The sequence below is a fragment of the Suricata suricatta genome, chromosome 2 (genome assembly GCF_006229205.1).
Source record: "Suricata suricatta isolate VVHF042 chromosome 2, meerkat_22Aug2017_6uvM2_HiC, whole genome shotgun sequence".
NCBI classification, from domain to species: domain Eukaryota; kingdom Metazoa; phylum Chordata; class Mammalia; order Carnivora; family Herpestidae; genus Suricata; species Suricata suricatta.
The window spans coordinates 102763276-102786364 of NC_043701.1; the positions used below are offsets into that span (position 1 = coordinate 102763276).

Below are 23089 nucleotides of genomic sequence, written 5' to 3' on the forward strand. Positions count from 1 at the left end.
ACGGAGCGCACGTCACAGAAGGTCCCTTCCCTGCGCCGCACGCACACCACCCAGCCCTGGCTTTCCGGGGACAAGGTCTCGAGCTCTGAGGCGCCCATTCCCAAAGGCACCGCTCCTGTTGAGCCTTCAGCTCCCTAAGCCCTTTTATGTATCTACACATTTAAGAACATCTTCAGTTTCACGTTCAAAGAGCCCAAAGAGGAGAGAACAAATCGGGATTCGCTTTACGTCGCAAAGTAAGAACCTAGCAATTGCCGGCTGTGGTCAAGCTGCCACGTGGCACCGGTGGGGCAGCAGGACAGCGCCCGAGCTGGCGGCAACAAGGAGCACATTTCTTGGAACGCTGCACGGATGCTGCACCAACGCCTCCCCAACGTCGGGGGCCCGCCCCATTCCCCACGACCGATGGCACCGGCCTGGGCTTCCCCGTCTTCACCGGGCTGAGACGGCATTCGCCGCAGCAGCAAATGTGAGGCACCCCAGGCAGCGCAGCTGGGGTTCTGCCACCCACTCATGTCGTTCTGGAGACCAAAGCGGCACCGGAAACGGCGCGCAAGGAATGACGCGCAGCGCGTGCGACCGGCCCCGCTGCTGCGCGTGCGAGCAAGCTCCGCGGCCAGGCGTCCTGGCTTCGGTACCGTGCGGCAGACAGCACCCCGCAGTGGGCGCGGCGTGGGGAAACCCGGGGGCGGGTGCAGGACGTAGGAGAGTTCGGTGGACCTTGGGCCACAGCTTGTCCGCTCCCCTAACACTAACTCTATTTCGAAGCACTCCTCCGCTGTCCAGGAACGCAGTCCTGGGCTCTGCTCTCCGCCCGCGGACCTCAGGGACAGGCCTGAGACACGCTAGCGCCCGGGTCACACAGCACCAGTCGGCCAGCCTTGTCCGGGAAACATGGGGCGCGTCCAGAGGGGGGGCGCTCGCGGATTGGCAGGCCCCACGGTGATGGACGGAACGGGCAGCATGGTGATTGGCGGAGGAGGCGGGGGCGGGGCGCGCGACCCGGGGCGGGAGGAGGGCGGGCCTTTAGGGGATGGACCGAACGGGCACTTTGGTGATTGGCTGGAGGCGGCACGCGGAGAGGGGCGGGGTGGTGCGCGCGGATTGGCGGGAGGCTGCTGGTTGCGCGCGGCTGGTGAGTGAGGTCCCGCGTACCCGGGCCCGCGTGGCGGCAGTGGCGGGGCCGGGGCTCCGAGTCCGCGCGTGGTAGCGGCTGGGTAGCTTCTCTTAGAGTCCCTGCTGCACTCGACAAGCTGAAGTCAGAGCGCGGGGCCGGAGTCCCTTTCAGGGTTGCGGCCCCGCTCCGCTCGTTTGGGCCGGAAGTCAGTCCGGTTCCGCCCCGGCCCAGAGCCGTGCGATAAAAGCAGGGTACGGGCACCTGGCTACCGCCCTGAAACCGTGCACGCAAAAGGAGAGACCGTAGGCCGTCCCATGCGCAGTGTCCGACGGTTGGCACGGGGCTCGTGGTTCAGAGAGCGGCTCAGTGCAGTTCGGGCGGCCGCCGGGAGGCGGGGTCGGGGCTCCGCGCGGTTCGGGCGCCTGCCAGCTGCCAGGCGGTGGGGTCGGGGCTCGGTGCCATTTGGGCGGCCGCCGGGAGGCGGGAGCGGTGCTGGGCCTCTGCCAGGAGGCGGGGTCGGAGCTCAGTAAACAGTCAAAAATGGGAGGAAATAGAAGTGCCAGGGGACGGTTGCAGTTGGCGAAAGTGAGGCGTGAGCAAAGACGGAGAACAGGGAATGGGGAGCCAGCGAGTCTGCACCTATAGGCAGTAGAGGAAGAAGATGTGGGCCAGATGTCATTGGGGACTCTGGGTTTTAGTCCCTGATATGGGGACCCTTTTGAGCAGAGGAGTGACAGATTTATATTTTGTATAGGCTTATTATTTTATGGCAGACTTATGTGACAAGAGGCTGCCCTCATGCCCTGAGCTAGGGCAAGATGGGGACAGATGGCATGTGGAATCTGGGACCCTGGCTAGTTGTCCAGGTGGAGATGTGAGGCAGTCAGGGGTTGCCTGGAAGGGTTTGGAGAGCTCCAGGTGGGAGAAGCATTTCCTAGCTCTCTTTCTGGATGAGGATTCCGAGGTGCACTTTGGTATCCAGCACAGTTGACTTGGAGGTGCCGCTCTGAACTACATGTGGTGTGGGCGGCAGCTCTGCCCTCCACTTCGAGCACCCGTGGGTGCAGTGGAGACACATCAGGGTGGGCAGGGGTTGCAGGGAGACATCTGTGTTTTTGCAGTGACTGGCTCCTTGCCGTGAACATCCTCGTCTGGACGCATCCAGCACGGCCATGTTCTCTGAGCAGGCTGCCCAGAGGGCCCACACTCTGCTCTCCCCGCCGTCAGCCAGCAATGCCACCTTTGCCCGTGTCCCTGTGTCCACATACACCAACTCCTCGCAGCCCTTCCGGCTGGGGGAGCGCAGCTTCAGCCGGCAGTATGCCCACATTTATGCTACCCGCCTCGTCCAAATGAGGCCCTTCCTGGTGAGCCGGGCCAAACAGCACTGGGGTAAGTGATGAATTTGGGGCAGTGCTTCCTCCCCACCATCCCAGACAATCCCTGGGTTTTCAGAAATGTAGTATGAGGGACCTGGTAGAGCTGGAATCTTCTTCAGTTTATCCCACTTCCCAGTTATCTTGGGGAAGTAAAGCTCTTTGTGCCTCCGTTTCTTCTTCAGGTAGTCACGAGGATTAGATTAAGGAATTGCTAGGTTTAAAGTGAGGTTTGGTGCTGAGGCTGGGTGAGGTAGGGCTGAGTTCCGGGGTAGCAGGGATGATTTCATTGGTGCCGAGAGACGTTTGTCCTTGTCTTGAGCTCAGGCTGTGTGTCCACACTGTAGCTGGCAGGGGTCTCAGTGCAGCAGGCCAGCCACCAGGCACTGGGAGCCAGGGTCCGTGAAGACACCACCACCTGTCTAGGGGGTTTCTGTGTGCTCACTGATATCTGTCTGTGGGTCTGCTTCTCCTCTGCGCCTTCCGTGTTGGTTGAGCATGAGTCTCCCGCCCCTTGGGCTCTCCTGTCTTTCCTAATCAAGGGGCCTGGGCAAGGCACATCTTTTTCTTTTTTCCCCACTTCTTCCATCGTGTCTCCTGCAGGGCCCCCCCTTCAACTTTTGCTGCCTCGCTCCATTCTTACTGTTTATAAGAGAGACCTTCCATGTAGTTTTCAACTCTTCTGTTATGTTTTTAAACTGGAATGTTCATAGGGGGGACCGTGTCTTCCTCGTTTTTCTTGCACCCAGCACTAGACTCAGTGGTCCCAGCTCTGGCTGCACACTGGAAGCACCAGCAAGGCTGTGGGGGACAGAGGGGTTCAGGCCCAGCCCAGCCCACTGAGCGACGGCATCAACTTTGGTTTTATCATAGGCACGAGGAGAACTAGACTGTCATATCTGTTGTGTCCGCTGCAGGCGGGAGTGCTGTCCACCTCTCCTCTGTCACATGACGAGGGTCTCCTTCCTCTGGCTCCCAGTAGCCTTTTCCTCGCTTCCCTTGAAGCTTCCTCCACCCTCCTCGGTCCCTGTGTCACCACCATTGTCCTGGTACTACACCTGTTCTCAGACACCATTCCTACTAACAAAGCTTCCCGGTGACAGAAAACAGCCGTCTAACTCTGCCCGCAGACGAGTCAGCAGTTCAGACAGCGGCTGTGGTGAATGGACCTTGGCTGGGTTGATGCTGGCGTCTCCCAGAATATCCACCTGCAAGTGCATTCCCCCATGTGGCCAGGCTTTCCAACCAGACTTCAGCCAGTCCTGGGACTCATCTGTCTCTCTGGAACTTCCTGACCACCCCAAGCCCCTTCTCATTGTTGGCATCACCTCCTCCTGGCATGCTCTTGCCCCGTCTTTGTCATGACCTCAGCTTAAGTGTCCTGTGCTTCGAGAGGCCATGGCGCCTCAGGGCTTTCTCAATCCCTTCCGCCTCGGCTCCTGCTGGTTGGGAGGCTCGGGAAGGGTGAGGAGGGGCCTAAGTTTTCACTCTCTGTGTGGTTCCTGGCTTGATGCCCACATGCTGTACAGCTGGACAGTTCCTGCCCTCGACACGGGGCTGTGTGGTTCCACCTGGCGCTCAGCTGCACACGTTAGATCCCAGCCATGTACCCTTGCACGTGTCACTCAGTCTCCCTGTATCTCTGTTTTCTCAGTCGTCTGTCAGGGCAGTAATGTCTCCTCCTGCATGTTGTCGGGGTGGATGAGTTCCACATACTGCTCAGCATGGTCCCCCGGTGCTGAGCAAGGGTTCCGCAGACAAACTTTGGGGTCTATTGTTTCCAGGGCATTTCTGGCCGTCAATGGCGCTCTCCTTATCTTGTTTTGAGCACCAGGATGCAGATCTGTGGAATGTTCTTGGTTACTACAGGGCAGAAGGGGCTCAGGAAGAGGCTGATCCTGTGTGCACATGACCCCATGGGGTCCGGACAGCATTCTGCCCAGGGGCGGGATCTTTCCTGACAAACCCTCAGGCCTCCTGGGACTTGCACGCCCTCTCTTCTGCCCAGCAAGCCTGGTAGACGGTGCCTCTCTGATGTTTTTGGGCAGGGCCGTGCTGAGACTCGGCACGCTTCCTCCTAAGAACCATGATTGGGTATGAGTGACGTAATACTCTTGGTTTCCTGTTGCTCTTTGCTGCAGCAGACGACAAAGCCACAAACCAAGTAGCTTAGGACCACAGAAATGTGATCTCAGTCCTGGAGACCAGGAGCATGACGTCAGGTGTCGGGAGGGCTCTCAGGGAGGACCCTTCCTTGCCTCTTCCAGTCTCTGGTGGCTGCTTGGGCCTCAGGCCACAGCCTTCTAGTCTCTGCCTCCATCTTCATGGTGCCTTCTCTGCGCATCTGCCTTTCTTCTAAGGACACAGGATCCAGGGACCCAACCACATCCCGGATCTTTCTGTCCTGGGGCCAAGTCTGCTAGTGGTGGGGGGGTGGGGGTGGTCCTTGCTCCTCATGGTCTCTTTCTCCTCCAGAGCTCAGGCCTGTGGCTGCATGGCTCTGTGAGGCCTACTGTGTCCGGGGTGGGTTGGGAGGGCACCTAGTCTGAGCTCATGCCCATCATGCCTAGGTGCTGGAGTCCAAATAAAGAAGCTGTGTGAGCTACAGCTTGGGGAGAAGTGCTGTGTAGTGGGGACCCTATTCAAGGCCATGCCGCTCCAGCCATCCATCCTGCGGGAGATCAGCGAAGAGGTGAGCCGCCCACTCATGCAGAGCTCCCCTGGGACACGTCCTGTGGGCATTGATGGGACCTTCAGCCTTGGACCTAGGGGGTCGGGAGCTGTGGTGCCATCTCACTCGGGCTCAGAGCCTTGGTTGCTTCCGGCCCCAAAACTACCTCCCTGTCTCCAAATTCCAGCACAACCTGCTTCCCCAGCCCCCACGGAGCAAATACATCCACCCTGATGACGAGCTGGTCTTAGAAGATGAGCTGCAGCGCATCAAACTGGAAGGCAGCATTGATGTGTCCAAGCTGGTCACAGGTGGGGGGCAGGAGGGGTGGCCTGTGCATGTGGGTGCTGGCATGTCCCTGCATCCCTGGAACACTGGGTTCGGGTCAGGCAGCTGGTGAGGCCGGGGGAGGGGACCAGCGTTCCCGCCTCTACTCGGAGGCTGTGACCCTGGGAAGCAGACACTTGGTCTCAAGTCCTAGGCAAGATTTGGCCGGCACGGCATAGGAGAAACGGCTGGTTTTGCGTTTGGGTGACTGGAAGGGGGCTTGCCTCCTGGCGCCTGACTGCACTGCACTACAGGGACAGTCCTGGCCGTGCTTGGCTCCGTGAGAGACACCGGGAAGTTTTTGGTGGAGGACCACTGCTTTGCAGAGCTCGCTCCACAGGAGCCAGCACCCCTGCTTGACACAGACAGGTGAGGAGTAGGTGTACGGGGGCTGGGCCAGTGGTCCCAGGAACCACCAGTGCCGGGCTCCATGTCCCCCACTCCCCGTGATGATGGCGGGGGGTGCAGAGGCGGGACACCTGCCTTGGCACCCAGGAGGACCCCCCCCACTGCTCCCACAGGTTTGTGCTGCTGGTGTCTGGCCTGGGCCTGGGTGGAGGTGGGGGTGAGAGCCTGCTGGGCACCCAGCTGCTGGTGGATGTGGTGACCGGGCAGCTGGGCGACGAGGGGGAGCAGTGCAGTGCCGCGCATGTGTCCCGGGTCATCCTGGCGGGGAACCTCCTGAGCCACAACACCCAGAGCAGAGACTCCATCAACAAGGTACTGTGCCCGCCTGCCTGCCTTTAAGCTTCTCCTCCCCCGGGAGAGTTGGGACCCGGAGCCTTGCGTGTCTGGTGGGATGTGCCCTGTGGCACCTCTGCTCAGGCCCTGCTCTGAGGGTGGGGGAGCCCCTGGTGCCGGCCCTTTCCACCCCCAGCAACGGGGCCTGACGGTGTGTGGACTTGTATCCCCAGGCCAAATACTTAACCAAGAAAACACAGGCAGCCAGTGTGGAGGCCGTCAAGATGCTGGATGAGATCCTCCTGCAGCTGAGCGTGAGCGAGCTGGGGGTCGGCCAGGCGATGACACTGGGGTCTCTGAGGCTGCAGCTGGGCACCTGAAGGCGGGCCGGGGGAGGGGTAGGTGGGATCTGGAGGGGACGAGTAGGGAGGGTGCCAGGCCTTACAAGCTCCCCTGGCCCTCCCTTGTGCCTTTAGGCCTCAGTACCTGTGGATGTGATGCCGGGCGAATTTGACCCAACCAACTACACGCTCCCCCAGCAGCCCCTGCACCCGTGCATGTTCCCGCTGGCCACTGCCTACTCCACCCTCCAGCTGGTCACCAACCCCTACCAGGCTACCATTGACGGTGTCAGGTAGCCACTTGCAGCCACACCCCAGCTGAGCACTGGACTCTGGCCTCTGTGGCACTGGGAGGGGAGGGTGGGGTCCAATGCTGCACTGAGCCCAACTGGACCCGGCCTCTTTGTCAAAACTGGCCTGGAACAGCAGCCATGAGAGCTCAGGGTGAGCCCTGGGCCCTGTGGGGGTACAACTGGTGTCCCCAGGGTGGAGATCAGCCGAGCCTTGCCTTGCAGATTTCTAGGGACATCAGGACAGAATGTGAGTGACATTTTCCGGTACAGCAGCATGGAGGACCACCTGGAGATCCTGGAGTGGACCCTGCGTGTCCGTCACATCAGCCCCACAGCCCCTGACACGCTAGGTAATGAGCTCAAGGCCAAGGGTGTCCTGACGGGGAGCCTGCGTGCTTGGAGGTTGGGTGTCCTTTGCACCCAGCAATCCTGCCGTGACCAGTCTAAGGAAAAGTCCAGACTCCTGGCCCTCGTTCTGGAAGGTATTCTGGAGCCTTCCCTCATGGCTGAAGGCCACGGGGACTTTATCAGGAGCTAGGGCTGGTCAGAGCCCCAGAAGGGTGAAGGCGGCAGGCATGCTCACCTGTCCCCAGGCTGTGTGGCCATGTCTGGGCGCATTTTGGGTGTCGAGGCTGGCAGGGCCGCTACCAGCATAGCCTGAGCGTGTGCGAGCAGGGGGGTGGTGCTCTGTGAGGGCCGAGAGGCCGAATCCACTGTGGGCCTTCCCCAGGCTGCTACCCATTCTACAAGACTGACCCGTTCATCTTTCCCGAGTGTCCTCATGTCTACTTTTGTGGGAATGCACCCAGCTTTGGCTCTAAAATCTTCCGAGGTAAGTCCTTTCTCCTGGGGGCCCCAGGCCCCAACCGTCATGAGGGGGCAGGGCTCGCAGAATAGGCTGCACTGGAGTCCCCGGATCCCGTGGGGCAGCCAGCCTGCCTGGAATGGCCCACACGTGTGTTCCCGTGTTTGCGCTCACCGTCAGCGTGGCTTTACCCCTGCTCGCCTGGGCCCTGCTGTCTGACGCGAAGGGCCTTCCATGGCCAGCACTCCCAGGATGCTCATGGGGAGCTCCTGTTTGCTTCTGGTGACTTCCCTTGGAAGAGTGGCCCACCCAGAACCTGAAGGGGCGCCTATGTGGCTTCTCTGCAGGCCCAGAGGACCAGAGGGTGCTGCTGGTGGCTGTCCCGGACTTCAGCAGCACACAGACTGCCTGCCTCGTGAACCTGCGCAGCCTGGCCTGCCAGCCCATCAGCTTCTCAGGCTTTGGGGCTGAGGATGAGGACCTGGGGGGCTTGGGTCTGGGCCCCTGACCCATGGCAACCCCGGTACCCATTCCCCACAGCGTTGGCACCGCAGCAGCGTGTACTTTGTAATAAAAGCCTGACCGTGTGCTGGCTCTGAGCTCCTGCAGACCCGGCGCTCCACCCTGACCCTCCCCTCAGTGCTCAGCAACATGCATGCCGTGAGCTTGCTTTATTGGTGTGGCTGGGCAGGTGGCTGACAAGTGTGCCCCACCCTGGCCCTGCTGTGCCTGTCCTGAGGCTGGCAGGTGGGGCAGGAGTGCCTCGCAGACCCAGGCTCCTAGATCTCGCGCCCGTCGGTGCAGCCTTCTGGCTGGGCCCATGCCGATGGCTGGGGCTTCTGTGGGGACCAGGGCATGGATGTTGGCCGACTTGTGCTCAGAAGTCCCCAAAGTTCACTGTGTAGGTCTCAGCTGTGGTAAATGGGAAATCTGGACCCATGACCGTCTCCTCCAATTCCTCCACTTCCATCTCCTCCTCCTCCTCCTCCTCCTCCTCCTGGGGTCCCAGCTCCGTCCCAAACTCTGTCACCACCTCCGTGTAAGTCTCTGTCTCAAACTCCTCCCAGCCGGCTGTGGTGGTCTCAGGTGGAAAGTGCCAGGGCCCCGGGCTGGAGCTGGGGGCGGGCGAGGGGCTGAAGGTGGGGGAGTGGGCGGGGGGTAACGTGGTGGCCGGCGCAGGTGCTGCGGCGGTAGTGGGGCCCGCAGTGGCGTTGAGACGCCGGAGCCGCATCTGTTCGCGCATGCGCAGCCGGTACTGGAGGCGGCGGCGCTGCACGCGCCGCTGCTGGGGTGTCATGGGGCGCGAAGGGTCAATGTGTGGGATGGGTCGGTTCCCGTTCATGGCCATGATCTCCCGGATGCGCTTCCAGTTGGAGCGGGCCAGGATGAAGTTGCACTGGGTGGCCCCGATGTCGTAGTCCACATTGCAGGTCTTGGCGCTCGGTGTGTAGCCCTCCGCGTGGGCCGTCACGCGGTACTCACCCGGATTCAGGATGCGCCAGTAATCGCCACCGCTCGCTGCACAGAGAGGACGGGTTCTGCTGCCCAGGATTCCCCCATATCTCCAGCCTCCAGCCCTTCTCTCTGAGATGCCACCCCAAACTCCCGGCCCACCCTGTGCCCTGGGCAGACCCTCTGGTGGGAAGGCAGGGAGTCAGGGATCTGCCGGGCAGGCCTGGGCTTGCCTTGCCACAGCTACACGGATCTGCTTGCCCAGAGCCATATTCAGATAAGGTACCTGTCTTCACGCCGTGGTTGATGCCACTCACAGAGATGGTGGCATTGGCAATGGGGATGCCCTGCTCATCTGTCACAACCCCCTTGATGCCACGGTGAACCTGTAGGAGGAGGCAATGGAGGACGCCCCACCCTGTCCTGGCCCTTCCGGGCAGGGGCTTCCCCAAGGCCTCAACCTAGGCCTAGTCCCACCTCTTCCCCCACGCTGCCTGTCCCCACCTGCTCCATGAAGGTGAGCAGGGCCTCCTTGTTGTTCTCCCACTCCTGGGGCAGCTCGCTCTCATGAGGGAACTTGTCACAGCCCAGGTAAATCGAGAGCTCCAGGCAGTTGGTGTGCAGGTAGCTGAAGTCATTGATAGCTGTGCGGGGGGTAGGGGGGGGAATACAGAACCGCAGTCACCCCTACGCCCTGTCGCACGCCGGACCTCGGCCCATCATGGGCTGACTTACTCCCAGACCGGGGGTTCCACTTGGCCCCGTTGACGATGCCCATGCCGCTGGTGTAGTCCTGTGCCTGGCAGCCTCCCCGGTAGGGCTCTGTCATGGTGAGGTGGGCAGAGGCGTAGGAGATGGCCAGCCAGCGGAAGATGGCGTGGTCTGGGGTCTCCTGGGCCTCGGATACGTCATCCTCGTCTTCTCCCCGGGCAGCTGCCATGGCTGCGGCCAGCAGCTGCTCCTGAGTGGGCGTCCGGGCCATGTCGTAGGGGTAGGACACAAGCCGCTCCCCACCGTTCAGGTTTGCCCCCAGCACGAAGGGGTTCTTCTCCATCCACGCAATGATGGCCCGGACCTCTGTGGACACCTGAGGGTGGCCGAGGCATGACATCTGAGCTGCAGCCTCCGTTACCCTCCCTACAGAACCTCCTGCCCCTCTGCCCCCCCCCCGCCCCCACCTGTGCGGGCTCAGTCACCCGCCATCCCACCCCCAAGCTCACAGCTCAGGACCCCAAGGTCCGGGCTGCTCCCCCTGGCCTCACCGTGGCGTCTGGGGAGAGGTAGCGTTCAGGAATGGGCAAGTTATTGTTGGGGACCCGGTAGGGGACCCATTTCCTCTCCTCGGCTCCCCAAAGCACAGAGTTGAGATCTGGGAAGTCTTCATAGATGTCAAAGCCCTCCTCAGTCCACAGCCCCATCGCCCAGTTCCCAAACTCTGAGCCCTGGAAGAACCGGTGGGTGTGGCATCATTCCAGCCCCGCCCCATCTCTTGCCCCGCCCCACTGCCCTGCCAGCCAGCCTAGTTTCTAGCCCACCCTACCCCGCTCCCCACCCACCATTTGCGCTGCCACCTCGTAGCCATCTGGGTTCAGAGAGGGCACCAGGTGGATGCGCGTGTCCTGTACCAGGCTCCGCACGCGGGGATTCCCGTCTCGGTACTCGCGGCAGAGGTACTGCATGAGGAGCAGAAGCAGCTCGCGGCCCAGCACCTCGTTGCCGTGGATCCCGGCCGTGTATCGGAACTCGGGCTCCCCTGCAAGGGCAGGAGCCTCAGCCAACCACCAGGCCTCCTGAGGCCTGAGGAGATCTGAGGAAGGACCCAGACCAACTCATTCCCAGGGAGCTGGGGGCAAATGAGGCTTGTTGGCCCTAGCAAGGCACACTGGGACCCGAGAGGCTCCAAAGACAGGTAGAGGCCCAGCTGCAGTGCCAGGGCCTGCCTTCGAATCCTTGCCAGGGAGGGCCAGGCCTCCATGGATTTACGGGGCCCTCACCTAGCTCGTGATCCCCGGGGTTGTCCGAGATCTCCATGGCATAGATCTTGAGCCCCCGTGAGCTCTTCCCCAAGCTGTATGTGCGGGTGATAGTGGGGCACTCCTCATTCACCACCTTCATCAGCTGGGCTCGGGAGAGGACACGGAGTTATGATGTGTCCCCCCCTCCCCCGCTGCCTTCCTGCCACCACCCACAGAGGCGATCCAGGCTTTGGGGAGGGCCAGACCTCTCCACTGCCCTGGTCTGTTCATAGGGGAAGGCATCTGTGGTAGGAGTGGCCCCCACCAGCAAGCCCAGCCCCTCTCCAGTCCTAGAGTCAGAGGGAGGGTCCCCCAGCTGAGGGCGCCAGCCAGCCCCCATGCCAGGCAAGCCGTTTCTGGGATGGGAGCACTGGACACAAGCTCCCCCATTAGCCCTGAGCCTGGGGACAAGCACCCCACCTGCCGCATGTCCTTATAGCTGTGGTGTCTAAAGTCCAGGTTGTCGGTGGTCACGACCTCATTCTGTGTGTAGTAGCTGTGGACAGCTGCGGGGTGGGGGTGGGGGACAGGCAGGGCCCTCAGCTGTGCCGGCCGGCCCCCAGGTGGCTCCAGCCACCCCCTCTGAGCCCAGCCCACCCCTGCACTCACGGGACATGGGACACCCGAGCACCTCCAGGCGCATGCACAGGCTGCCGTTCCAGGTGAGGGGGTAGATGCGGATGAAGCGGGCCACCACCGGTTCCGGGAGCTCACTCAGCACAGGCGTGTCCTTGTCCACGTTCCCGTGGAAGGTCTGGGGAGAGGCCCACCTCAGAGTAGCCCTCCACCCCTCCCAAGAGCCCACCCTCAGCCCAGAGGATGGGGGCAGAGCCAAGAGCTTGGGAGCGCACCATTTCTTCGTAGCCGTTGGTGTACATCAGCCACGTCTGGCTGTCATTGCTGAAGCCCACGAAGAAGGAGGTCACAAAGTCGTCACTGGGGAGCAGATGGCAGTCAGGGCAAAGCTTCTCTTGCTGCCCCACGTCCCCGGCACTCAGGATCCGAAGCCCGTTCTTCTGGACCCAAGAACTTAAGAGCTAGCAGGGGTGTATGATGCTCGAGGATGGAGTTGGGGGGTGGCTCCCATGCCCACTACGTGCCATGGAGGGGTAGTTGGGGACGGGGTCCCTAAATGGCCCCCTAGAATGTCCTAAACAGGATGCAGATCTGGAGCCATCCACCCCTCACGTACTGGATGCTGGAGTCACGGCCCTGGGTGATGACACCCGTGAACTTGGTGGTCCTTCTGGTGTCTACCTCGATCCACTGGGTCTGAGCTTCGTCCTCAGCACACCATGCCCCGTCGTAGTAGTCGTCCTCGGTGGCACCGGCCTGTTGGGGGCAGTGGGGAGAATGAGCGGTGCAAGAGCCCCCTGCGCAGCCACAAAACGGGCCCATCCCAACACCTACCTGAATGTTGAGCCGGCCGCGCTGTGCCCCCAGGCCATGGCGCAGCATGGAGGAGGCCCGGATCTGGTTGTCCTCAATGCGATGGGACTCCATCCCGATGGGGGGACACTCTAGGGACATGGCACCCGAAGGCTGGTGGCCCACTGGCTCGGTCACTCCCTCCACCAAACCCAGAACAAGGAGCCCAGAGCCCCCCACCCCCTTAAATCAGGGGGCACCAGTCAGGGCAGCTCCACCCCAAGCTGTGCTTTCCCTGGCTGGGACTCAGCTTCCTCATCTGGAGAAGGGGCAGATGATGCCAGCTTCGAAGGGCCACATAGCTCACATAAAACCACAGGCAACAGTGACCCCAGAGCTCAGCCGCTCACAAGCATCATCTGTATCAGGGCCTTGTGCTAAGAGTTCTGTCCCCTGGACTTAATCCCAGGGCAGAGCTACTCCAGGACCTCTCCCTTCTGGGCCCCAAGAATTTAAGAGCAAGAAAGAGTCCTGGAGGCCTGAAGCATCATTGGGAAACCCAGATTTGTGACCTACATGTGGCTTGGGTCTTTTGCCCCACCACTTTTACCTTGCTGCTGTGGCGGGGACCCCAGCCCCCATACCCACCTCCCAGCATCCTCACACACCCTAGCCCCCCAATATACCCTCCAGTGCACACAACCGTCTGCAGCCCCCACAGCTCCCAGGCCCCTCACTCACTGACTCTTTCCGTTGGAGCCCACTCCTCCTCCAGCTCCTCCCCCTTCCGGGGCCCTGGAGGCAACACAGGGAGGAAGTGAGCCACTTGTTCACCAGCAGGCAGCCCAGCTGGGTGGGGCCAGCCCCCACACACACCTTTGTGGTCCTTGCCCTTCTCCACGGCCCATTTGTCATCTGTCTCCTCCTCCTTAGGGCCTCCTCCCTCCTTTTTGGGTTTCTCTGAATGGTGCAACATGAAGAAGCCTGTCACCTTAGCTCTGGGCTCCAGGGGGCAGAGATGCAGGGGTGAGGGGACTGGGGTGGGGATCAGGCCTGCACTGGGGGGCTGGGGTGGGGGGGTGAAGCCTGCACTGGGGACTGGGAGGGTGTCAGGCCTGCACTGGGGGCAGGGGGCTGGGGGTAGGGGTCAGGCCTACACTGGGCTGTTGGGCTGGGGGTGGGAACAGCTTGATTCCACTCACTCAGCTTCTCTTTCTCTTCATCTGTCTCCAGCTCAGTGTCAGGTTTCCTGGGTCTCAGAGGCCCAAAGTAATAGTCCACTGTGGGGAGGGAGAGCCTTGCTGAGGTGCCCTAGGTGCTGCCCCCCAGGGCCCCCACTGTGAGCCAGAGACTGGGCAGGAGGGAGGATGAGATGAGGAAGTGGGATCAGGGTGGGTCTTTAGGCACAGGTGAGGAGGGAGGGGCTCCTGAGGGGAAGCCAGCTAGTCAGGGATAGAATGAGCAAGACACTGGGAAGTCACCAGCCTGGCCTGGGGGAAGTGGGCCCAGGCTCAGCAGGGGGCGGGACACACATAGGACCTGCCTCAAGGGACACCTGACACCTGTGGCCAGGAGGGGGTGGACTTGAGTGAGAGCCAGCTATAGCCAAGTGTCAGAGAGATTGTTGGGGACTTGGGAGCAGGGCAAGGGCAGGGATCACTCAGGTCACTATGGACTCTCGGACACAGGAGGGAGAGGAAGGGCCTGGTGCCCTGATAGGCGAGCAGCCTGCAGGATGGGAGCAGGATGGGAATACAGGAGAAAGAGCGAAGCCCACAGGGCCTGGGAGGAGAGCAGATTGGGCTGGGGAGGAGGGCACTGAGGGAAGCGGTGGCAGGGCCTTGGGGACTGGAACCAGAGGTGTGGCAGGCAGGGCACTCACTGTCATCATAGTGGGGGATCACGTAGCCATCCCCGTAGTCGGGAGGCAGCGGAGGCGGCAGGGGCTTCAGAGGCGGCTCTGTGGAGGTGGGAGGCAGGGGTGGGTCCAGAGCCCCCCACGCCTGTGCCTGGCACCCTTCCCTCCACCACCCTCCCCACCCGCTGGGGTGCCCTCATCCTACCGATCCTCTCCTCGGGGGTCTCGAGCCTGGGCCCAGCTGGCTCAGCCTTCTCCTCAGGGCGCTCAGGCCAGGGCCGCTCTGGCCTCCTCCTGGGGGGTGGCCGGGGCTGCTTCTGCCGCCGGACGTACTCAACTGAGGGGAAGGGTGGGCTCTGAGCCAGTTCAAGACCCCCTCCCCCACTCCAGACAGCAGTGGGGGAGAGCAGAGACCCTACTGAACTGACAGTCAGTGGGTCCCTGGGCCAGGGATCTTGGTCCGGCTGGGGGCACTGGGGGGCCTACTCACAGTCCTCGTAGTCCTCCCTCTCTATCTGGTCGTTGTAGTCCAGTGTGGGCGGCTCCGTCTCCTCCTCCGGCTCTGGAGCAGATGCTCGTGGGTGCCTTGTTGAGGACACTCCCGAATGCCCCTACCTGGGGCCCACCCTGGAAACCCAGCCAGCCAAGGCAATTGGTCCCCCAAGGCGAAGTGGGTATCTCCCACTCACCAGACTGGCGCTCCAAATCCGTTTCTCCTCCTGGACCCGGCCAGGTACTTGGGAAGGCCCCGTCTGCAAGACAAACCCCAGAAGCAGGTGGATGGGAAGCCTGCCCAGAGCCCTTGCTGTACATGGAGCAAGACCTGGGCCCTGCCGACAGCTCCTGACGCCTGGGATGGCTCCCAGGAGCCCTGGGCTGCTCTGGTTTCCACCACCCTGCTGGCAACGCCTCCCCCTCCCCCAGAACCAGAGAGCTGGATGGCTTTCCAGGGAGCCCAGCCTTTGCCATTTGGCCCAGTGACACTCAGGAGGCTGGCTCTGGTGGGGCCCGGGGGACAGATCCCAGGACAGTGGATGGCAAAGCCCATCCACAAGTCAGGGCGGGGTGGGGAGGTGGCAGACAGCTGCACCAAGGGAGCTCCCACTGAATTGCTACGTTCATGATGAGGCTCCAGAACCCACCCTGTCCAAGAAGCCCTGAGGATCTGTAGGATGCAGAGCCCCAGGGACCCACTGCCCCCCCAACCTCCCAGTAAGTAGCCTGGCAGGTCAAAGCCCCACAACCCCAGGAGGGGCCCACACACACCTCCCTCCTGGGGCAGCATCTCAGTGCCAGGCCTGGGAGGCAGGGGCCACCATGGGGTTTCTGAGGGGGTCGGGGAAGGGGGCCTCTTCCCAGCCAAGGGCTTTTTGGTGGCCTTGGGTGGCTTCTCCTTGGGCTTTTTGGTGGCCTTGGGTGGCTTCTCCTTGGGCTTCTTGGTGGCCTTGGGTGGCTTCTCCTTGGGCTTCTTGGTGGCCTTGGGTGGCTTCTCCTTGGGCTTCTTGGGTGGCCTGAGGGACCCCTCCAGGGGCTGCTTGGTCGCTTTGGGGCCTTTGTCCTTCTTCCCTTTCTTCCCTTTGTCTTTGGCTTTTTCTGGAGGTGCTGTCATAAATGCAGATTGGGGTCAAATCAATGGAGACCTAACTCTATACCCCATGTGGCCACCCCAAGGTGCCCACCACATGCACACAGGGTCTCTTGTTGGTCCTGTTTCTTGGACTGGGAAACTGAGAGGTTATATTGCTTGCCCTTGTGGCAGAGCTGTAATTGGAACCCATGCCTTCCATCCACAAGTCTCTGCCACCAACACCATATCTTGGCCCAGGGAGGCCCACACCCTCCCACCTGCCAAACTCAACAGAGGACCCTCGTGATCCTCTTCTCCCTGCCATGTCCAGGCAACTGGTCAGGGAGCGTTACTCTGTGCTGGGCAGGGAAGGGGCAGAGACGTGACTCAGCCGTCCAGGCCTGGGGGGTGGCCCAGCCTAAAAGCAGGGGAGGAGGTCTCATCCCTGCCAGCTGTCACACGCACTAAAAGGCATGGGCCTGGGGCCTCCCTGAAGCTCCCCGAAGGGGCAAGTAAAGCTTCAGAGAAAAGCGTAACTCACGCCCGTCTAGAAATAAGGGGTCTGGGGTAGGTCGGAAGCTATAACCAATAGGGGGTCCTGGGGCCACACAGAGGACAGAGGGACAGGCAGGCACACCAGCTGTCTCAGTCCATGGAGGAAGTGGGAGCAGGGCAGGGACTGTCTGTGGGAATCCCCAGGCCCCCCAGCAAATGCTGTGAAGGACTTAACAGGGGACAGGGGCCACAAGGCCTAAACGCAGAAACATTTACAAAACACACACAGTCAGGAGAAACAGGGCTGCCACAGAGGCATCCAAGAGGCCCGGACACCAGGTCTGGAATGCGAAGTGGGGGGGGGGGGGGGCATGTCCTAGGACCCGCCCCCCAAGGGGTGGAGACGGAGCCAGGAAAGATCTAGAAGGAGACCCAGGGGAGGGGCAGCTGACCTCGGGAATGCTGGGCGGTGCCCCAGAGTCTCCTGGGAAAGGGAGATCAACAGGACCCTTGCCCCCTCAAGAAAGCCACCACAGACAGCTGAGATGTATTGACAACTGATTATGTAAGAGGCCCGGGCTGGCCGCCCTGGTGATGCACCACCTCATCTAAGTCACACGGCCCAAAACCGCTCTGCCGCTGCTCCTGGCCGCCTTGCAAGGAGGGGTCTTCGCAGCCCCCTCACCTGCCTCTGTGTTCCTGGGATGAAAGGCCCCCCCAAGGAAAAGTCTGGGACTCTGGCGGAGGTGTGGGCACGGCCAGGGTGTGCCACAAACAGGCCCCACTAGGGCATGAGGGCAGTTCACAGGACAGGCCTGGGAAGGGGGCAGCAAGGTCCCCAGGGGACTCAATCCTAGTCCCTCTGGGGCCTGGGGTTGAGGGCCCCTGAAGACCCAAACCACTGAGCAGCAGACCTGTGGGATGTGCCTCCATGCCCAGAGGGCTGCAAGCCAGCACTGACCTCTGCCTGGCACGGTGTCCCGCCAGACATCTGGGCTGTCTTGTGCCTTCCAGAGCCATTCCTCACGCCTGGCAGGCTGGACAGCAGCCAAGGCTCTACCAGGGCCTGCCATTCTCACCTGAGGGGCGGGGCGCCCCGAGGTCCCCCGTCACTCTTCGGGCCTCCCCCAGGGGGCTCCCGGGGGTCCTACCTTCTTTGGAGCGCTCCCCGGGCTTGCCCCCCGTCTGGGCTTTGCGGACGCGCGGGGTAGGCTCCGGGGGCGGCGGGGCCTCCATATCGTCCTCCCGGGTCTCTGCCTCCAGCTCCGACAGGAAGCCCTCGAGGAACTCCTCGATGTCGTCGTCGGTCAGCACCGTCTGCGGGCGCCCCCCGGGGCACAGCGCCAGCAGCGCCAGGAGGCAGCCAAGCAGGGGCGCCCCGCGCACCGCCGCCATGGCAGGGGCTCGCGTGGGGGCCGGGGGCGCGGGGGGGTCCGGGTGGGCCGAACCGGGGACCAGGGGTGGTCGGGGGCCTCCGAGGAGCTGCTGGCGGCTGGGAGCTCCGGCCCCGCGTGGCGCGTTCCCGCGCGGACCGCCTCTCCCAAGTTCCAGTGGCGGCCGGGGCGGGGGCTCTGGGGCTTCCGGAGCCGGCTCCCCCCACCCCTGGGGAAGGAGGAGGAGGAGGAGAAGGAGGAGCGGGGCGTGGACTGAGGGGCTGCGGAGGCGGGCGGGGTGGGGGTGGGGGCGGCGAGCTGTCCCGGCGGGCGCCGCGCTTGGCACTTTCCGAAGCGGTAACTGGGGATGCCGTCCCGGGCCCAAGGCCTGCGCCTAGAAAAAAGGGCCTGGAGTAGGGGTGGGGGCTGGGGCTGGGGCGGGGGCGGTGCAGGGAGGGTCCCAGGGGATGGGAGGTCCCGCGGGGGCGCAGGTCAAAGGAGTCCGATGCCACACCTCCTCGCCAGAACTGCCTGGGACCTGGAGGCGAGGAACCGGCACCCGGCCCGCTGGATGGGGTCCGGAACCCTGACGGCAGAGCCCAGCGTGGCCTCTGGCCCCCGAGACCGTCCCCATCTCAGCGCCAGCCCAACCTTCCCTCCCTCTGGAGGCTAGGCCATCTCTGCCCACCGTCACAGCTTTCATTCAGACAGCTGACTTCCCAGGGACATGGGTCCTGTGCTGGTTCACCGGGGGGAGGGGTGGGGCCTCAGGGGGGCCTCACTCTCTAGTGGGAGGCAGGTGCAGAACTGCCCTGGGCATCCTCCAACTGCTCTGCTGGGGGTAGGGCGGTCTCTAGGTGACCTCCCTCCCCCAGCTTCTGGCCCACAAGAGGGCAGAGATGCAGTAGGGAGGGAGCAGAGTCCTTTCAAATTTTATTAACTTGTGTGTATAATGCCCAGGAATGGGGCTCGGCATTCCCACAGTGATTTCCATACACGGTCAAGGGTGTCTTGCCCACCCCTACCTCCTGGTGGGCTAGAGATTGCAGAGGTCTCGCAGCCCATTTATCTGGCCTCTCCTGAACATGGTTCAGCAGCAGGTTAAGCCAGATCAAATTGCGGGACGATTTTAGGGGCAGTGCATGTGGCAAGTGTGGGGGCCACGAAGTGGAAGGAAACCAGGTACCACCCCGAGGAGCCAGCTGGGAGAGGGGATGTGTGCCTTCAGCCCAACCAAGCATGGGACGGGGGAGGCACTAATGCTGCAGGTAGGTCCTCTTCCCGATAGTTTCTTTCACTGTTTCCTGGGGGAGCCTTGCCTCACCTCTCTACTCACACTGCTTCCCTACCAGCTCAGATCCCCATGTGGACAAACTGCCGTTTCCCTCGTTCTTACCAGAACCTGCTTTTTAAAACTGTTTATAGTAGCTGCAGCCACTGCATAGACCTGGGGGCACATATACTGGAGAGTCAGAAGATGTCGGGATCAGTCCATGATACCTGCATAGATGCTGGCAACTATCAGAAAAGCCCACAGTAGATCGTGTCTGTCATGGGTGCAGGCATAGGAAGTTATCACATGGCAGGCCTGGTGTTTCCATAGGCTGCTAGAAGGGAAAATGTTGGCCGGCCTCACATGGGCATCGCACCTGAGAAGTGTAGCAGCAGTGAGCCCCCAGCCACAGTTGTCTGTGAGGGTTTGGCCTGGTGACGTCATTGGGAAAACCCAGGAGCCCCATGGGTGGTCAACAGGCAGAGTGTGGAGCTTGGACTAAAGGGAAAGAGGACGAGCCTGTCAGGAAGCCCTGGGCCTCCCCACACAGCCATGGCCAGCCCCAGGGACACTGAGGGGACCGCTGGCTCAGCCTGGGATGGGGCTGAACCCTGGGAGGAGCTGCTGGGGGCGGGGCCAGGCCCACAGAAGTGATGCAAGTCTCCTTCTCGAGGCCTTTCGTTCCCTTCTCCCAAGCTCACCCTGGTTCGTACTCAGAAGGGCAGTGGGCCATGTCAGGAGCTGGTCCCCTGATCAGATCCCAGCTCTGGCCATCTGACAGCCCCAGGGAACCCCACGGCTCCCCAGCCTCAAGGTGCAGGTGGAGCAGGGCTGTGCACGTGCTGTACCTGGCACCAGGTCAATACCAGCGACATGTGGGCTCCCAGCTCCCATCATGTCCCTTCAGAGAGCAAGGCCACCCACCTAAGCCCCCAGCCAGGCCTTCTGTCCCTCCTGTCCTTGCACAGACTTGCCTTGTCATGTGTCCCCAGACTGGTCCTTGTGGCAGAAGGGATGAAGCAAGCTCTTGCCCACAAATGTCCTCTGCGAGCCTCTGAATCATCATTCTTGAAACTTTGTCCTGGAATTGGTTCTGATGGCTCCCAGTTGAGTGTGTCCAGCAGGGAGGCTCAAGGCTGGGGTTGAGGGGGTGGGGGTCTGAGGAACGTCACTTCCCTGGGAATGTTCCTGAGTTCAGCTGTCTCACACATGGATCAGATTTGGGCCCGACATCCTCTGCCAGGGAAAATAGAAACCATAAAAAAAAAATCAGAAAGGAATAGAAAGAAACTTCTCAGCCACAGTGAGTCACCAACAGGAGCATGAGCAAAAAGCCTTGTGGGGAGCTGGGCGGGTGGGGCAGGGAGTTGGTGGGGTGGGGGGGGGGCGCCTGCTCCAAAGCATCTGGTCAGGTGGAGAGGAGGGGTGAGCAACCTCCATGCCAGGCCAGTACTTTCCAACCCCACTCAGTGGGCGGGGCTGGGACCCCACCTACCTTTAAGACTCACACCCAGGAAGTCCCTAGACCTGGGCCCAGGTTCGGCCTGGGGGCAGGGAGGCAGCCCCAGGGCCAGTTAGGACAGCCCTGGCTGCTGATGAGGGGCAACTAGGCCAAACTCCCCAAGGGCAGCACAAGGCAGGTCCGAGGATAGGAAGCTCATGGCCTCCCGTGGCTGCTGCCCACCCTTCCAGGGTCCAGTGCCCCTGCTGAGTGGGGCATCTGTATCCATGTCAGGGGATCTCATGAACTAGCCTAGGGTCTGCTGGGCACCCTGGCTTCTGTGCCCCCATGTCCAGCTTTCTACAAGAGATACAGGCCTCCCCCTCATTCCCAGGGAGGGTCTCCCAAGGAGCCACAGCAGGACTGGGCTCGACAGGGAGGAGAGTGACATGACCCTGGGGGGCCTACCCTCGCTGCCTTGGGAGAGAGAAAGGAGAGTTCTGCGGGGGCCTGTGGGCTATGGGAGGGTCCATAGAGCTTCCCTGCAGACATGTGAGGATGAGGCCAGGGGTGCCCACAGATGCAGGCGTGGCCAGGCTGGGGCCGGTCCCATGTGGCCTGCGGGCTGAAGCACACCACTGAGGGCCAGTGAGAAAGAGCTGCACCTCGAGGGCTGCCGGCCAGGGTAGGTCCTCAGGAGAGAGAGCTGGCAGGGTGTCCCAGCCAGGGTGGGGAACAGGGGCCCTCAGGCCAGCAGTGAGACCCACCTGGGAGGAGTGGGGCAGCACAGATGGCCTGCAGGCTGCCATGGAGGGCAAGGGGACACCACGTCCACTCTGCCCCAGTCAGTGTTGCTCCCCTCCCCGCAGCAGGGTGCTGGGGCCTTGTAGGGGCGGGAGTTGAAGAAGGGAAAGAATGGAGCCCTCTTTCCGGGATGGTGAGGTCAGTCCCACAGGGTGGAAGGGAAATGGAAGCTTTGATCCTGATCCGCCTGGGGCCAAGGGAGAGGGGAATTCCCGGGCATCTGTCTTAGGACTGTGACCTTGAGCCCTTGGGCTGACTAGTCTGCGCCAGGAGGGTGGTTCCAGGAAGACCTGGGCCCCCTACCCCACAGGAAGGGAGTCCCACTGGGGACGGTCCCCAAGGAGTAGGGTTAGCCTCTGTGTTTGCAGCTCAGGCAGCTAGGGCCTCTAGGCAGGGCTGTCCTGGGCCTTGGGAAGCATGGGGGTCAGTCCCATCCCTGGGGGGCCCTGGATGACCATGGCTCGGGCCCCCCCCCCCAGGGTTCCTTCTTGCCAAATGTGGGTGGTCCACAGAAGCACTAATTCTGCATATCTAGGTAATGCTGGGGGGGCGTGGTGTGGGGGTCGGGGGACCTGGGGGAGCAGGAAGGAGGCCCTTTACTGGCTCTCTGGGAAAGAGCCAACCCCTGGGCCAAAAGCTGCCTGGAGGCCAGCGGGCCAGCCATCCCAGCAGGAGACTGCCTCTCCCATTCTGCTGTGGCTGGAAAGTACACAGCTTCACTGCCCCCCCGCCCCCGCGCCCCAGTCTCCAGACCACCCCCGCCTGGTGCCAGCACCCTCACTTTGCATCCACAGGCCCCTGTGGCTCATGTCCCTGACTGCGGTGCACTGATTCCCTAAGCAGGTCCTTACGGAGCTCTCCACCTCAGTGTGGCCAGGAGAGCCACGGAGGGAGCCTTCCCCGAGACAGTCTGGAGGGAAGGCCGACGCAGTGACTGGACTCCCCGAGGACAGAGGACAAGGGAAGGCAATGACCTGCTGCGAAGTAGGGTCCCACCCTGTGGAAGAAAAGGCCAGTGGGGGGCATCACGGTGGGGAAGACTCTACCCCATCCTGGGGCTCCCCACTCAGTTACCCACGACTCTAGTGCTGGCACATGGATGGCAGATGGGGCAGTGGTTCACGTACTTTATATCTGGGCTCCATCGCCTCTGGCATGAGGCCATGGGGCCATGGCTGCATAGCTCCTCCTGCCTGAGGCCCAAGGGTCACCAACAGACCTCCTGGTGCCCAGCCTGGGCAGAGGTGGGACATCCACCCCCCAGCAGCACCAGGATGCCCAGGGTGTAGCTGGGGCAGCACAGGACACAGGGGCCGGGGCAAGCAGGAGGGCCTGGCCTGGGAGGTTCCTGGGGCCTCTGAGGAAGCAGCTCAGATATGGAAGCTGGGGTGGGGACAGCAGAGCCACAGTTCAGAGATAGCCGAGCAGGGCCTTCTGAGGGGCCTTTCTCTGGCCTGGCTGGCCAGCCCACCGTGGATAACAGGAAGCCTGGGCTCTGGATGGCAAGCTGGGGCATCCCTTTGTCTCCCGGAGCCCTGGGTCTGTGTCCTGGGACTGAGGGAGGAGGACCTGGGCCCACCAGGTCTTTCTGCTCCTCCCTCTCTGGAGAGGCCCCCAGAAGTGCCCCCTTGTCTATAGTCTAGATGTCACTGGGGGCATCAGGCAGGTCCAGCCCATGAGAAGTGTGGTTCCCAGGGCCACGGGGCCGGGGCGGGGGGGGGGGTGCTCACAGACAAAATCTAGCTGTCCACACGACTGGAAGAACAATCTCTCGGGTTTCTGACAACTTGAAAACCACATGTGATTTTCCACAGTCCAGTGTCCCTGCCCCG

General features: G+C 62.1%; 2 protein-coding genes across 5 annotated transcripts; one reads left to right on the forward strand and one right to left on the reverse strand.

Annotated features, from left to right (window-relative positions):
• Positions 1 to 656: 656 nt before the first annotated feature.
• On the forward strand, positions 657 to 8205 carry POLD2 (DNA polymerase delta 2, accessory subunit). Of its 4 annotated transcripts, none has more exons than XM_029931122.1 (11): positions 657 to 966; positions 2239 to 2509; positions 5064 to 5185; positions 5352 to 5475; positions 5746 to 5860; positions 6013 to 6211; positions 6406 to 6486; positions 6649 to 6806; positions 7029 to 7156; positions 7537 to 7638; positions 7959 to 8205. In XM_029931122.1, the coding sequence occupies exons 2-11, from the start codon at positions 2290 to 2292 to the stop codon at positions 8117 to 8119; spliced, it is 1410 nt and encodes a 469-aa protein (XP_029786982.1). In that variant the 5' UTR covers positions 657 to 966; positions 2239 to 2289; the 3' UTR covers positions 8120 to 8205. The 4 variants fall into 4 exon arrangements, with proteins under 4 accessions (XP_029786982.1, XP_029786979.1, XP_029786978.1 ...); XM_029931119.1 differs by lacking the exon at positions 657 to 966 and adding an exon at positions 1065 to 1135; XM_029931118.1 differs by lacking the exon at positions 657 to 966 and adding an exon at positions 1160 to 1368.
• A 62-nt stretch (positions 8206 to 8267) lies between these two features.
• On the reverse strand, positions 8268 to 17906 carry AEBP1 (AE binding protein 1). The gene is made up of 21 exons (XM_029931117.1): positions 17518 to 17906; positions 15571 to 15906; positions 14994 to 15056; positions 14795 to 14866; positions 14510 to 14641; positions 14329 to 14406; positions 13649 to 13726; positions 13323 to 13406; positions 13188 to 13241; positions 12489 to 12598; positions 12271 to 12410; positions 11930 to 12014; positions 11688 to 11832; positions 11499 to 11584; positions 11058 to 11181; positions 10620 to 10816; positions 10326 to 10505; positions 9799 to 10150; positions 9568 to 9707; positions 9350 to 9449; positions 8268 to 9129 (listed from the first exon to the last, which is right to left on the reverse strand). Exons 1-21 carry the CDS (start codon positions 17759 to 17761, stop codon positions 8489 to 8491), a joined length of 3441 nt encoding a protein of 1146 aa, XP_029786977.1. The 5' UTR covers positions 17762 to 17906; the 3' UTR covers positions 8268 to 8488.
• Between the last annotated feature and the right edge of the window lie 5183 nt (positions 17907 to 23089).